This window comes from Molossus molossus, unplaced genomic scaffold (assembly GCF_014108415.1).
Source record: "Molossus molossus isolate mMolMol1 unplaced genomic scaffold, mMolMol1.p scaffold_m16_p_18, whole genome shotgun sequence".
NCBI classification, from domain to species: Eukaryota; Metazoa; Chordata; class Mammalia; order Chiroptera; family Molossidae; genus Molossus; species Molossus molossus.
This window is the reverse complement of record NW_023425353.1, coordinates 58,160,923-58,176,331: the sequence shown is the minus strand read 5'-3', so window position 1 is coordinate 58,176,331 and position 15,409 is coordinate 58,160,923. Positions and strand designations below refer to the sequence as shown.

The 15,409-nt window shown below is 46.8% G+C and overlaps 1 protein-coding gene across 1 annotated transcript in view; it reads right to left on the bottom strand.

Annotated features, from left to right (window-relative positions):
- LOC118632964 (myosin VIIA and Rab interacting protein) overlaps positions 1–15,409 on the bottom strand; it is a 181,431-nt gene that overhangs the window by 128,199 nt on the left and 37,823 nt on the right. The window contains exon 2 of the mRNA XM_036266303.1: positions 3,890–4,111. Within this exon, the coding sequence (XP_036122196.1) occupies positions 3,890–4,111 (222 nt within the window). The remainder of the gene's footprint in view (positions 1–3,889; positions 4,112–15,409) is intronic.

Here is a 15,409-nt window from a genome sequence, read left to right as displayed (position 1 = left end):
TGATTTCAATTCCAAGCATAATTTTTTTCCTCTCATTCCCTGAAAACAATCTCGCAAATCGGTCTGTGTTAAGGGTAATAGCACACAATGACAAAAAGTCAGAGACAACAATTTTTATAATAAAGCAAAGAGCTAGGAAGTCAATTTGTTCCCAAGGAAAGTAGAAACATTGTTCTTAAATCAATTCGACCCCTAATGATAATGGTTTGTATGTATGGGCTGGGCTCACTCTGCAGAAGATGTAAATGCTCTTATTTATAATATTTGAATGAATATGCATAATAAGTTGTCAAGAACACAAATTTATGAATAACAAAAAATGACAAGGGAATGATTCAGTAGTATCCCATTGGCTATATAACTTACAAAATAAGTAATCCATCATTCATTCCATAATAAATTAATCTGTTTGCTAATCCCCAAAATTAAAAGTTTTAAACTAACACTGACAACAGAAACACTTTTTTTTTCTTTCTTTCTTTTAATCCTCATCCGAGGATATTTTTCCATTTAACTTCAGATACAGTGGGAGGGAAGGGAAGAGAGAGAGAGAAACATCGATGTGAGAGAGACACATCAATTGGTTGCCTCCTGCAAGATTCCAACCAGGGCCAGGGACCAAACCACAACCGAAGTACATTTCGGTACATGCCCTTGACCAGAATCGAACCCATGACTCTTTGGTCTGCAGGCTGACACTCTAACCACTGAGAAAACCAGCCAGGGCACAACAGAAACACTTTTTAATGTCAAACATATGAAGCAAAAGAACTGATGAAGAACTAACCATCTGATCATAATTACAGCAACGACTGTGAAAGGGGAATTTTCATTTAAAATAAAAATGCTTTACTGTAATAAATAACCAACATAGCACTAAGACAGAGAGGCTCTTTTCACTGAGATGAAATGGAGACACCTGTAGTTACAGAGAGCACCGCTGTTGCAGGGACTGGGCCACCTGAGTCCTCCCTGATGAACCCCACGTTCCCAATGCAAGTCACTCATTCAGAACCACACCAGAGACAGGCCCAGGTGTTTGACACGGTTATTTACTTCTGATGCAATTTGTTAATATTTTCGCACGAACATCTACCCTCAATTCCTAGCTCTTTGACTTTGTTGTGGACAAACGTGTTTATTATTATAACTATTCATGGCTCCACAGTCTCTCAGAAAACATGCCCACGGTAGCCACTGGATGAACAGCTAGGCATGTAACCAATGCAGCAAAGATGAGATTAATCTTCACGGCAAAGGAGAAGTACATTGTGGCAGTGGGCAGTGAAATACGGGTATGGCCTCACCAAAGTGGCCGTCCCTGCAGCTTTACAGAGCCGCCATCCACCATCTCACCGTGATTTCACCCGCGCACACGCGTGGGTTGTTTGTGGGGTCTGACATATACAATGTTTTAAATCCTAGGGCTTGAATGTGAATATGCTGAGAAAACGTCCCGAGACTAAAACCTGGACTTCAGATGGTACGAGGCGCAGAGAAGCTGGTGGACCAAATGGATGGCAGTACAGGGTGCCCCACGCCACCCCCAGCATGGCACTGGCTCTGCTACATAAAATCTAAGTGTGAACAATCTGTTGTAAACTGCGGTTGTTTTTCTCTGTTCCAAGAAACAGTGCAGGTTTTTAAAGTTGATATTTATCTAAAATTTTCCATACTCAATTCAAGTCAAAATATGTCTTAAATGCTTCCCATGATGACTTTGGCGGAGTCTCTAGCGTCGCGCTGAGGGGCTGTTAGCTTGTTACTACATACATTACTCTTCTGAGGCATCTACAAAATGTGCAACTGTCAGGCCACGAGCCACACAGCTGAGGTACTCGGACCCGGACATACTTCCCCATCAATTTCAAGAAGCAAAAACCTGTCACATGTACCGCGAGTTTCTTTTCTGGACAGGTTCTTATGATGAACTTGAATAATACGGAAACACTGGAAATGAGCTCAACTTTCCATCCCTTTGGATTTCAGACAAAAGTCCCCGAGACTCGCCCTGGCTGGTTTGGCTCAGGGGTTAGAGTGTCACCAGTGGACTGAAGAGTCACAGGTTTGATTCCCAGTCAAGGGCACGAACCTGGGTAGCAGGATCCTGTCCCCAGTCCGGGTTATTTAGGAGGCGACCAACTGATGTGTCTCTCACATTGATGTTTCTCTCTCTCTCCCTCCCTCCTTTCCACTCTATCTAAAAAATCAATGGAAAATAGGATTAACAAAAACAAACAAAAAGCCCAAGAGTCTTGAGATGCCCCCCCCCCACACACACCATTCAAGAATAAAATAGCAAAATTCCCAACTTCTCCTCTGCAACCTTTCTGCCAATTTTGATTAAACAATTTTGGATGTGTTCTATCTGCCCGAGACACACTGAATGAGGAAGAATCCTTAGTAACCCTCCCTTTTCTCAGAATAATCGGAACCCTCTGGAACACATCTACATTCATTTCTTTGGATGTTCCCAGGTATCCTCCTATGAGTGCCCGTTAGTTTCCGAGTAGACTCGGGGAACTACCACGGAACGTTCGCACTGAAATGACGCGAGGCTGTTACGCAGCGTTACCTGAGCCTCCCGCCCCTCATTCAGTGTTAGAAATGGGAAACGAGCCTTAGGAGCCACCTGCTGCCCTTTTACAACGTATATTTCAACGTCTGGCTTCTCCTTGAGACAACCCAGTGTAAATCAAACAGCGCAGGACTGGAATCAGAAGACTGGCTTTTGAGGCAATGTCCGCCCATTGGTGAATGATGTGGCCCTGAGGCCGGGTGCTGGTTACTCAGCAACGCTGCCGTGTGATGGAAGCCATGTGTCATTTCACTGAAACTGACAATGATCACACGCACAGCTCAGGGCACACTGGGGTCTCGAGGCTGCGACTCTGTGCTTTACTGCTATTGACTGCTTAGTGAATGTGGAGACTTTTCTGGTCCATGGAGAAGAGGAACAGAGAAAAATCGAAAGAAACAAAATTGTGGAGGTACTAATATTTCCTTCCGTGTGGGGGGTGAATATATCGAAGGACAGTAAAGCATCGTATATTTTAATAACTGCTATTTCAATGATTTTTACTGCTCTTTCCAATGGTTTCACAACGCCTTGAGGATCAAAGCCAAATTCTTCCCATAAACTGACAACTCTACATGCCCCTGCCAGAGTCGTCTGTCCAGGCCTCCCACGCACCGTGGGGAGCTGTCTTCTTTGCTCATGCCACACCTTGTCCAAGAATGCCCTGTGATTCCTCCTGTCTGAGTTCCACCTGGGGTCCCCTCCTCTTCCACAAAACCTCTTTAGGACACCCCAACACTCTCTGGATCCTTTCCTCCTAAAAATTCCTGAAACCTCATTTGCACCATGTATTTCTCTGCCATGGAACACGGTCCTGGTCTATGATTCAGCCCACAAAGGCGTGTGTGCCTTTTACACGCCAGGCTATGTACGGTGCAGCAAATGGAACTGAGTAAGACGGGGACGGTCCCTGCCCTTGAGGCATGCACCCTGGGTTGGCGGTGCAGTGGTGCCAGGGCAGATGCTGGAGCCAAGTGCTGCGTACGACACCCAACTGCTTGGCACCGCGTCATGACATTTGTGCACTCATTCCATCAGCCCGCATTCGCCATCATGGTTCCCGCGTCCAGCACAGTTCCTAAGACTCCCACCACCCTTGTGAAATGAACAGATGAAAAGATGAGACCAGATGAGAGGTGTGGTCCCCTCGCCTCTCTGTGATGCTCACGCAGTATCCTCCACAGCACCTCCCCTGGGTTATCTCGTGACTGCTCTCAGGACCGCGTGCCGATCCATGGCTGCTGGTCCTGCCTGGCTGAAGGAAGAGGGGCGGCACCAGACGAGACCCCGGGAGCTCCCCTGGCCACTCACCTGGCTTGCTGGCACACGCAGCAGATCCAGACCTTCTCGAGCTTCTGGTAGGAGCAGCAGCTCTTGCAGACGTTGAACGCGCAGTCCCCGCAGCGGCGCTTGGTGTTGACGAGGAAGGTGAAGGGCGAGCAGCAGCGCATGCAGCAGTGTTCCGTGAACTTCTGGTGCTTCGAGAGGATGCTGCACTTGCTGCCCTCCTCGTCCAGCTTCTGCTTCATCTCGCTGGGACAGGAGCACAAGGAAAGAGCAGACCAGGTCAGGGGGCTCTCTCCCCAGAGCATGCCCCCCCCAGCCCTGCCACAGGCCGAGCCACATGTAGAATCTTCCAGTAAAACAATAAAACTCACAGGGATCGATTGCTTGACATAACAACCCAGAGGAACCCCAACGGTGGATTCCTGTTGTGTGCGGCTGTGTGTCACATTTGCTAAGAGACAGCTCGAAAACCTTACGATGTGCATTTCAGACACTAGACTGAGATGCATGATTATTACTATAAAAATTAAGCACATCCTTAAAAAAAATATAACCTTTAACTTAATGAATATCTTTTTAAAGGAGTAGGAGACCATGTTATTATGTTACTGTGTTAACACATTAATCCGCACAGCAGCCCTGCTGGGAACACGATCGATGCAGTGCTGGCCCCATTCAGCATCCCTGGAAACAGAAGCACCCAGGGATTTTAAAAGCTTTCAAATCAATGTGAGTGAATAAAGAGTCTCTGGGTGATGAGCAAATCCCAAGCAGTGGTGATTCGGAGTTAGATAAAAGACAACCCCCTTTCTCTGGTCCACTGACCAGAGAAAAATTCTCCAAATCCATGACCTAAAAGGTAAACAATGGCTGCGCAGGTAGGAGGCACCTTGCCTGACCTATTAGGCAAGGGAACAGGTAAGCAAAAAGACTCTTATTCTCCTCCGCTGAGATATGTCTGTATCCACCCTCTCTCTCTTTCTCCCCCTCCCTCCCCCCTGTCTCCCTCCTCCCCTCGTATTTTAAAATGAGATGATATTATATATACTGTTTTAATTCTGAAGCCTAGAAAATTGTCTATTTTTGTTTCGATTTTCAAGTGTGTTGGCAGAAAGCGGTTCACAGATTTCTCTTACGACTCGAAGACCTCTGCTGTGTGTGTAAGTATGTCCCCTTTCCTTTCTAAGAGCACTCATCGGAGCTAACGCGGTTTGCCCGAGCTTCGGGCAGGTATCTCATTTTCAGCTGCTTCTCTCCAAAGGCGCTCGGGCTCATCTGCTGCCCCCATGCCGATACGACACCCCAGCCACCAGCAGCAGAGCCCACAGCCCCCCTTCTCCCATCTGACTAGGCTGATCACTTTGGTTTTAAATTCCCTCTTCATGTCTACCCCCGGGGAATTTCCCTCTCTTACCTTCCTCCTTGACTTAAAGAAAATTGAGATGTAATCCACATGGCATAGAAATGTACCCTTTACAGTGTACAATTCAGTGGTTTTTAGTATAGTCACAAAAAGTTGTGTTCAGCACCACCCCTGTGTGATTTCAGAACATATTCATCAACCCACAAGGAAAACCCACACCTCTGCGTCACTGGTCACTCCCGCCCCCTCCGTCCCTGCCAAACACCGACCTCCTTTCTGGTTCTATGTTGGCCTATTCTGGACATGCCCTACACATGCAATCATACCAGATGTGGCCTGTTGTGTCTGGCTTCTTCCTTTGCATGTGTTTAAGGTTCATACATGCTGTAGCATGTATTGGCATTTCATTCCTTTTTACTGCCAAGTAATTTTCCATTTATGGATATACCATCTTTTATTTGTCCATTCATCAGTGGATAGACATCTGAGTTGTTTCTACTTTTTGGCAGCTATAAATAATGCTGCTATGAACATGCATGCATAAATTTTGGTGTAGATACATCTTTTCAATTCCAGGAGAAAAATCGCTGGGTCATATGATAATGGTTAAATTTTTAAGAAACTGCCGGACTGTTTTCCAAATGACTACACCATTTTTACATCCCCATCAGCAATATAGGAGGGTTCTGATTTCTCCACCTCCTCACCAACACTTGTTATTGTCCGCCTTTTCTATTATAGCCATCCTCAGGAGTACGAGGTGGCATCTGACTGTGATTCAGATTTGCCTCTCCCTAATGACGAATGATGCTGAGCATTTTTTCACACACTTATTGGCCATGTGTACGTCGTCTCTGAAGAAAAATCTATTGCTCATTTTAAAAGTAGATTGTTCATCTTTTTATTGTTGTGTTGGAAGAGTTCTTTATGTATTCGGGATACAAATCCTTTATCAGTTTTATGATTTGCAAGTATTTTCTTTTTCTTATATTAAAACTTATATTTTGTTAGTATTTTTATTACAAAAAAAGGTTGCATGAGCTCATCCCCCCTCCTATTAGAATTGGAAATCTACATGTGGTTTGATAACCTCATTTTTCACTTAACAACAACACATCATAAACATCTTCCCACGACAACTCAAAGAGCGTTCGCAGAGCCTTCGGGTGCCCTGGGCGGGCTCACATGCCTGGCACACGTGTGTCCTGCTCTGCACGGCAGTCTCCAGCATTGGTCTGTGGCTTGAGCACTAGTAACAGAGGAAGGCTGACTCCAGTGTTTAACGGGGAGACTATGTCAGGCCAGCTAGTAATTCTGAGCTAAAATATGATATGCATACATCTCGCTGAACAAATGTTTACAGGGAAACAGGACAGGGGTTCGTCTTAAGACATAAAGATGCCAGTATCTACTCCCTCAGACTTAGAGCAGGATAAGAGGTAAGTCCGCAGCGGCTTTGACACCTGTAAATATTACAAGAACAGCCTCGGCAACTGACCAGCTCCTATTGCTATTTCACAGACACTAAATTAAGTGAAATAAAACATGCGGGAGGGAACGTCTTTGGGGATCAAAGAAGCTCTGTGAACTCAATCCACAGAGTCACTTGAGCTTTGAGTTCTGTGTCCTGGTGCACAGGACTGCAAACACCAATTCTGACCAGTCCCTGCAAAACTGTCCCTCCCCTAGGCTTCCTGGGCTCAGCGAATGGGCCCTCCATCCACCTGACTGCTAAAGCCAGACACAGGACATTTTCTTGGTCTTGTCTCTTTTTACATATCATGGTCAACCCATGCTCTACACCTTATATCTTCTAAATATAAAATAGCTGGCATTCCCTTACTTGTCTCCATCTTTGCTTAACCTTAGCGCTCCACCTCACTCCTGTCCTACCTGGACTCATCTCTCCAGAGACCAGGGCAACAGCCTCTTTCTAAACCCAGGACACGTCTTCCTCTTCCCCAATCTCTTCTCTCAACTGCAGCAAGAAAGACCTGCAGAGTATGCAAACCTGACTGGGTCACCCACCTGCTCAACATGCTCTCACAAATTCCAGGTGTTTTCCCAGATGTGACAGGAGCCCACGTGGCCTGTTTGCCTCCGAACTCACCCCACCCCCCTTATGATGCTCGAACTACACAGCCTGTTCAATGTCTTGCTGTTCTTTGAAAATGCCATTTCCTTCCTTCTTTGAGGTTTTCCTACATGATCTCTCTCCTTGAAAGCTCAGCCTAAGTCCATTCACTCTCCTCCATTTCTCCACAAAAGGCCTTCCCTCATCCTCCAGAGTAATCTAAGTCCCCCAGTGGTTCTCACAGCCCGTAGTGTTCCCCTTTGTAGACTGTTCACAATTTCTAACTACATGTGTGCGCGTGTGCATTACATTTTAGTACATTTTGTTCCATGTCCGATTCACCACCACAGACTCCGTTAGAAAGGAGACTTGCAAAGCACTGCATATTGATATCTTACACTGTGCTGCAAACTCCGGACAAGATACTCAAAGATGAGCACAATGTGTCCAGTACGACAGACATGCCGAAAGGTGGGCCCGAAAGGTGGGCCCGTGACAGTGAGGGCATTGCTGCCAGTGTTCCCACCGCTAAATAGTTCATTCTGATGCCCATGAAGTCAAATTGCATTGTTTCAAATCACCAGCCTCTGAAGTCTATTTTCCACATTTTAATACTCTCATCTGTCTCATTTTGAAAACCATGATCGTTGTGGCTTATTAATTTTGTGCATCTACTTTTACCCTGGAGCAATTAACGTAGAGGGAGTTTAATGGCCAATGAAGCCAGAGAATGGACTTAATTATAGAAATCCCATCTGCTGGTAAAACCAGGCCTGAACATGGACATGTGTTATTTCAGGCATTTAACAAATATTGACTTAGCGCTGCCTTTCCCACAGCACTGCGTCAGGTGCCCTTGGTCACAGGTGTGGATTAATCAGACAGGAGCCCGCAATGTGCAGGTGCAGGTGCAGGTGACCGTAAACACACATAGATGTGGGCATGAGGACGGAGCAGGTCGTGAATGACCTGGAGAGGGCTCAGTGTGGAGTGGGCCAGACTCGGTGGCCGCAAGGGAATGCTGACCCCTCGCACGGACCTGCGTGCAGCCTGTCCCAGCATCGTGGTGGAGAGTGGAACCCCGTCCTGCGCATCGTGGGTTCCTTTCTGGAAAACTCCTGCTCTGTGGCTCTCATACATGCCCACGCTCTAATATTTCTCTGGTTCCTCTGACTAATGTGAGCCACTCAGGTAAGGGTTTAAAAAAAAGTCCTTTAAAAGTTGTTTGGAAGAGCCCTGGCCGGTTTGGTTCAGCGGTTAGAGCGTCGGCCTATGGTCCTGAGAGACCCGGGTTCGGTTCCCGCTAAGGGCGCGTACCTCGGTTGCAGTTTGTCCCCGGCCCTGGTCGGTTGTGCGGGTGGCAGCCACTCGATGTGTCCCTTTCACATCGATGTTTCTCTCTCTCTCTCTCTGTTCCTCTCTCTCCCTCCCACTCTACCTGAACAAAAAAATGGAAAAATGTCCTCGGGTGAGGATTAAAAAAAAAAAAAAAAAAAAAAAAAAAAAGTTGTTTGGAAGAGAAGACATCACATCTTTTCACAGCAGAAAGTTTAGAAGCTCAGAGCCAGACATGCTTGCACTGAAGTTCACTGGTTTAAATATGCTCACGGCCACCGAGGGGCTCCCAGAGCAGGGCTCCAGGAGAGCAATAAATGCTCTAAAGCTGTCTGGACACCTTCACAGAGTGAAAGGGAGCAGGGCAGATGGGCGTAGCAGGAAGTTCATCAACTTCACGGTCAGCCTGGGGCTGAAACAACCATGGAGCACTTGCCTCGCCCCAAGAAAACTCTTCCTAATAAACCCTCAAAGCCTTGGTGCTGGGGTCAGGGAAGCGGCATGAACTACACCAGCAGCCGAGTCAGGATGTGAGCTTTTCAGCAACAGAAGCAAGAATGCAATGACTCCAATACTAGGTCAGTGTGGCTCTGACCTGGCTGGGGAGTCATCCTGGTCCACATCTAGAGTTCCACACGACCGGGAAGAAAGAGCTGTAGGCTCTTCACGTGTTCTATAGAAACGATGTTTAACCTTTGTCATCTCGTGGCACACATAAACTACTTACTTAAATTCTATGGCTCACTGCCCGGCCAGTATGGCTCAGTGGATTAAGCATTGTCCCATGGGTTGAGAAGTCCCAGTTCGATTCCTGGTCAGGGCACATGCCCAGGTTGCGGGCTTAATCCCCAGTAGAAGGTGTGCAGGAGGCAGCCGATTGATGCTTCTCTTTCACATGGATGTTTCTCTCTCTCTCTCTCTCTCTCTTTCTCTCTCTCTCTCTCCCCCCTTCCTCTATCTCTAAAAAAAAAAAAATGAAAACATATTTTTTTAAATAATAAATAAAATAAAATTCTGTGGCACACCAAAAAATACATTACATTTTTTGGTCAACTCTAACTGGTTGCAGTAGTCTCTCTCTGGAGGCTGCTAGAAGAAGCTTGTCGAGACGGAAGCTTAGACAGACTAATCTTCATATAGTTCACTGTATGAAGAGTTCTATTTCATAGCCTATGATCCTCAATTAACATTTGTTCAGAGTCCACTAGAGGGCAGTCCTGCACTTAGAAATGGGGGGGGGGGGGGGGGAGATGATCACTTAACAGTGGGACTGTGTATCATCTATTGGGCCATGATGACTAGAACAATCTGAATGAATAACAAGACACTGAAATCTTTCAGTAAGGTTTCAGCGTTTTAACATTTCTTTGGTCATGGGATGTGGCCTAATATCATAACAACAGCTAATACAAGCTTTTGAATGCCTGTTTTTAAGTCTATCGTCACTTTACAGATAAGAAGGCCGGTTGTGCTAGAGAACAGAGACAGGTAGCTGGGGAAATGTGAGCAACAGAGAGGGCAGAGGCCGAAGAACAGGGATTCTTGCGTATATGACTTATTGTAAGAGTACTCTTGAAATAAGGGAAGAAAAAGATCAGAACAGGAAAGAGGGAGGAGGCGAGCGGAGGTGTGGTCTGGTCTTGTGGGGAGCTCTGGAGCATGGCCGCACAGCAGAGCTGGTCCCACTCTGAGAAGAGAGGCAGCCTTCTGTACCCCTGTATCAGCCGGGCCTGTCTGTGGGAAGCCACTCCACCCCTGACCCAAAGAGGATGTCATCTCCAGGGAGAAAAATTCTCCTGACCTAGGAGCAAGTAGGAGCCATCAGCAGCCGAGACTTGGACACACTGGGCTATGGGGGCCCTGGACTATAAAGGGGGCTGAGGCGGGACACTGCAGCACCCCCTACTCAGCATCTTGTCCGAGGGAATGCTGATGGTCTGAGAGTGAGGATTTGAATCCAGGTTCTCAGGGAAGTTGAGAGAGAAAGATTTTGTCATTATCAATGTATTTATTTATTACTATGTAAATACAATAAAATTAATAAACTAGGAACAGAAAAGAGATTTTTAAAAATCAGGAACCAAATGAAACCCGAATGAAGCTGGTCATCTGGGACATCTGTTCTAACCCTATGGCCAGTTTCTGGCCAGCCTCAACATGTGGCTGCATCCCCCAAACACAAATCCAATTCCCACCAGACACTCGGGAGTAATGTCAACTTTACTGAGAGTTCTATGCAGAAGTGGAGGTGTGAGTTATAGAGCAGATCATGCTAAAAATCTTCTTTTTATAAACTCCCCTTCAAACATCTCTGCTCTGGCCTGAAAAATCTTTTCCCTGGTCTGTCTAGGCTGTCTAGAACCACCCACTATTTTATCAGCACATCCTTGGGATAGGGGTGCAGGGGCCAGGGGTGTTGCTGCACAAATACACTGACCAGAAGAGACACTTGAATGCTTTCTTTGGGCATCAAAGTTTTCTCCAAGCTTCCTGGAAACCACAGCAAAAAATGAAAAAGGGTAAATTACAGAATTTTCACAGTTTCACAAAGTAGAAAGTTCACCATTTTCTCACAACAGGTAACATTTCCTGGAACCTAGTTCTAAGTTAAATTTCTCACGTGGTGTTTATATTGGGTAATCAAGTAACATAGAGGTTCATGTCTTTAAACACTTTGTAGCGAATGCACCCCTATTCGGTCTGTCTCACTCTTTCTGTCCTGGCCCTTACCTATGCGTTTGCTTCCTTGTGAATGTCTCCTCCACTAGAACCCAGGGCGCGCAGGGCCTGGTGTGGAACACACCACTGCGCGCCCCGCCCTCCCGCGGGCCCAGCAGCAGGCTGCCAGCCACTGTGGAATAAATAAGCAGCACAGGTCAAGCATGGGGGTGAGGTGCGGTAGCAGGAGAGCTCTAGGAACTAAAACCCACAGGGTCAGTCTAACCCAACAATCCAAGCGGAGTAACTTGGGATAAAGAGTATTTATACTCAGCCCTGGCCGGTTTGGCTCAGCGGTTAGAGCGTCGGCCTGCGGTCCCGAGAGACCCGGGTTCGGCTCCCGCTAAGGGCACGTACCTCGGTTGCAGTTTGTCCCCGGCCCTGGTTGGTCGTGCGGGTGGCAGCCACTCAATGTGTCCCTTTCACATCGATGTTTCCCTCTCTCTCTCTGTTCCTCTCTCTCCCTCCCACTCTATCTGAACAAAAAATGAAAAAATGTCCTCAGGAGAGGATTAAAAAAAAAAAAAGAGTATTTATAATCAGTAACTCCTATCATATTTTAGGGTTGAAAATTATGGTATACAGCAAAGAGGTACAAATATGCACACATATACTTGATATCTAAGGAGACACTTCTGACCCGGGAAACTGATGCTACCCTTGGTTTCGTCTCATTTCCGGTTTTCTTTCTTCTGCTGCGGTCCTGCTCCACGTTGTCCCCGCCACGTGTGACTCTGCGGCTGTCACCGCACAGGCCCGCAGGGTTAAGAGCAGCTGGATCGCATAAAGGCTGGAAGGTGACCCGGGGTCACCTTTCCAAACACCAGAAACCTGTATTTCGGGTTTACATTTAGCAGTGGTATTTGATTGTGGATTAAGCCTCGGCCAAAGTAAAATTTCAAAAAGATTTCTGAAGAAGTCAGTCTCTAGGACTGCCTCAGGTTTTAAATATTTCTAAACTTTGGTTAAACACTGAATACCCGTTCGTCATCACAACAGATGCTTCTCCATATTATTCCAGGCAACTCCAAAGCGAAGCTGACGTATCTTCTCATCTGTGAGTTTGACATGACGGGGTCAATAATGCTGGAGGAGTTTTTGTTGACGCACCGGAATATATGTTTGCCTCAAAAACTAGATTCCATTTTCCGGGGAAACGGGGCCTAGTAATTAGGATCGTGATTCAGGCATCAACAAGAAAATAACTTGAATATAAAGCAGATACTTTTTCCTAGTAGGTGTTTTATGATGTTGACATGACTAAATTTGTGACGGAAATGGTTTGTGTCATTCCCGAGAGACTTGGCAGGCTTCTGAAACAATGCTTAGCAATCACTGGTGTTTAACACAATCAAGGCCCCTGAGTATTTGTAAATAATGTTTAACTGCAGCTGGAAGCGGTTCCTTTGGAAATTGCCTTTGGCAATGAACCTGGCACTTCCACAAACAGAAATGTTAGGCAAGAGCAGCGGATCAAACCTGCCTCTAGGAGCGCAATTCCTCGTCCCACAGAAACATAGACGGTGCCACCAACAGACATGGGTGTGGCTGCCAACACAGATCACGACTGGACGGTAGATCCACAGACTGCAGTTCAACTCTCAGGCACCAAGTCTATTAGGTTTCCTTGGATAAACGTATCCACCCGCTAATCTCTAAAGAATTCTCCCTGTTCTGGATAGATCTCTACTAAACAGCGCTCTCACATGATGGCTGTCATTTTGTTAAGCATTTTACATACATCATTTCATTTAACTACTCCTGAAAGATAGAACTTGACCCTAGTTCACAGATGAGGAAACTGAGGCACATTCCAGTATATTATAATCATGTGTTTGCAGGTCCATGTCCCCTTATAGTATGCTGCATTCTTTGAAACCACGTTTTGTTTATCTTTGCAATCTGCCACCCAACCAATTCAGTGTTATTCAACCTCCCCAATTTCCTGAGCTTCTCCTGTGTGCCAGAACCCCCCCCCCCCCCAGCCCTGGCCCCTGGCCCCTGGCCTCTGGCCCCTAGCCCCTGGCTAGCACACAGTGGCCCATCCCTATACATTTGCTGTTGTGTTCTAACCTCCAATGTGAAATTAGATGTATGTCTTATGAGTAACATACATTCCTGCAATTGGAAGACATTTGTCAGATCAAAATGTCTCTTTGGGAACTTGGCAGTGTTTCAGATACAGCAGCCAGGCTGATAATGAAAAGATCTCAAAACATCTCAAAGAAAGGATCATAATGTTATCACCGGAGGGCCTCTCTGCACCCAGACCCCAGCGACATGAATAGTGAGAGATGCCGGAGGCAGCCTCCTCTGTGGATGAAGAACCAGATTTCAATAACCTCCCTTGATTTGCTACCTAATGGGAACCAAGAGCTAAAACAGAACTCAGAAAGGTGAAGAATGCAAGCAGAAAAAAAGTAGTAGATACCAAATAATAAAGAGAATTATTAATATTGAAAACAGTTGTGAACAGAGCTCAGGCAGCAGAGATCTAAGACACAAGCCTACACCCGGGAGGAAAGGCAGATGGAAGAGGGAAGCAGCCTACTGTATCTAGCAATCCTTCTGCGTGAAATTTCAAAAAAAAGAAGACTTTGATCTCATAGGCTTCTTTTCTATCTTCAACCATAAGCCAATTTCAAATGGAGACAGTAATTCTGATCATAGTTGGTAAAGGAGAAAAGATTTCTCTGGAGCCCGAAAAGCCATCCCAAACGTCGAGTTCTAACTGAAGCCCAATTCTAGAGCACTTCCAGACCTTTGGAGTAAAAACGCCAAGCCAGCAAACCCGGGCGCCTCCACGCGCGCTGATGATGAGGCAGAATGCCTGAAACAGGCATAACCGGAAGTCAGCCAGGACAAGGTGGCCCGAGTAACAGCTTCACACTGAACAATCGAGCCAGACTCAGACATCCGTAGTAAGGGAGAGTGCGCCCCAGGCCCCCCAGTCCTTTCCAGGGCACTGGCTCCTTTTCCGGGAGGCTGATGGAGGCCATCGGAGGGTCTGAACAGAGAAGTGTGTCACAGGCGCTGTGGTGGACGTGACTGGCCCCTCACCCCTTGATGCACTCACCCTCTCAATGGCTGCCCTCCTTCTCTGCGAAGTTGTCGGCCTTACAGAAGCCCCCTAGCCAGGGTCATGCCCACCCTCCTCCAGCCCCAGGTCAGGCCCTGGTTTGTGTCTGACCAGCACAGGGTGGGGGAGACCACAAAAGGCCAGCTCAGTGAACTCATGATCCAGAGCCCCCCACGGGTCAGACTGGAGCACAGTCTCCCTGAGACCTCACCCTTCCCTGCCTCAGCCTGGTTTGGACAAGCCCCTGCTCCTCAGAGGACCCCCAGCAAACCTCTGTCACAGGCTCTGCCTCTAGAAAACCCACCCGATGCTGCGTTATGGCCCGTCTCCTGCAGCCTGCGCCGCCGTCGTAGCTGTCCCCTCCTGTGCTTCTCTGACTAGCTGCTGCCTCCCCCCCGGAGCGTGAACCTCTGGGCTCACCTTCGTATCCTCGGTGCCAACACAGCCACCTGCATCCCCTGAATACTCTACACAGATCTTGTCAACATCTTGTCACCGCTGATGCTCATTTTTGTGGCAAAGGTATCATGTAGATGCTAATTAGAAGGGACAAAGTATCTCTGTGGTGGCTGTGTTCATCTGAAAATCAAATCAATTGCCAATTCATTGCCATTGAAAAGTCACCTATTAAACACCATGAAATCCTCCTCCAGCAAAACGTGTGCAAAAGGTTGTCCACCGGAGCATATCTGGCAAGTGAGCTGCTTAGTTTTAATAACACTGCAAATCCCAAGAGGAACAAACTCATTAAAAATCTGGGCTGTATGCTTCACAAGACTCCAGTGTATGAAAAACTTTCGGCCTTAAGCATTCCGTAGTTACTGAGTTTGTTTTCATTCAGCGGCCGACACTCACGTACAATGATCCCTTAGGCCATTTCTGCAGAGGGTGTCCTCCCCCCCCCCCACCCCGTGTAATTTCCTCCTATTTTATTCCATTTTCCGAAAGTGAGGTAATAAGCAAATTCTGCATCAA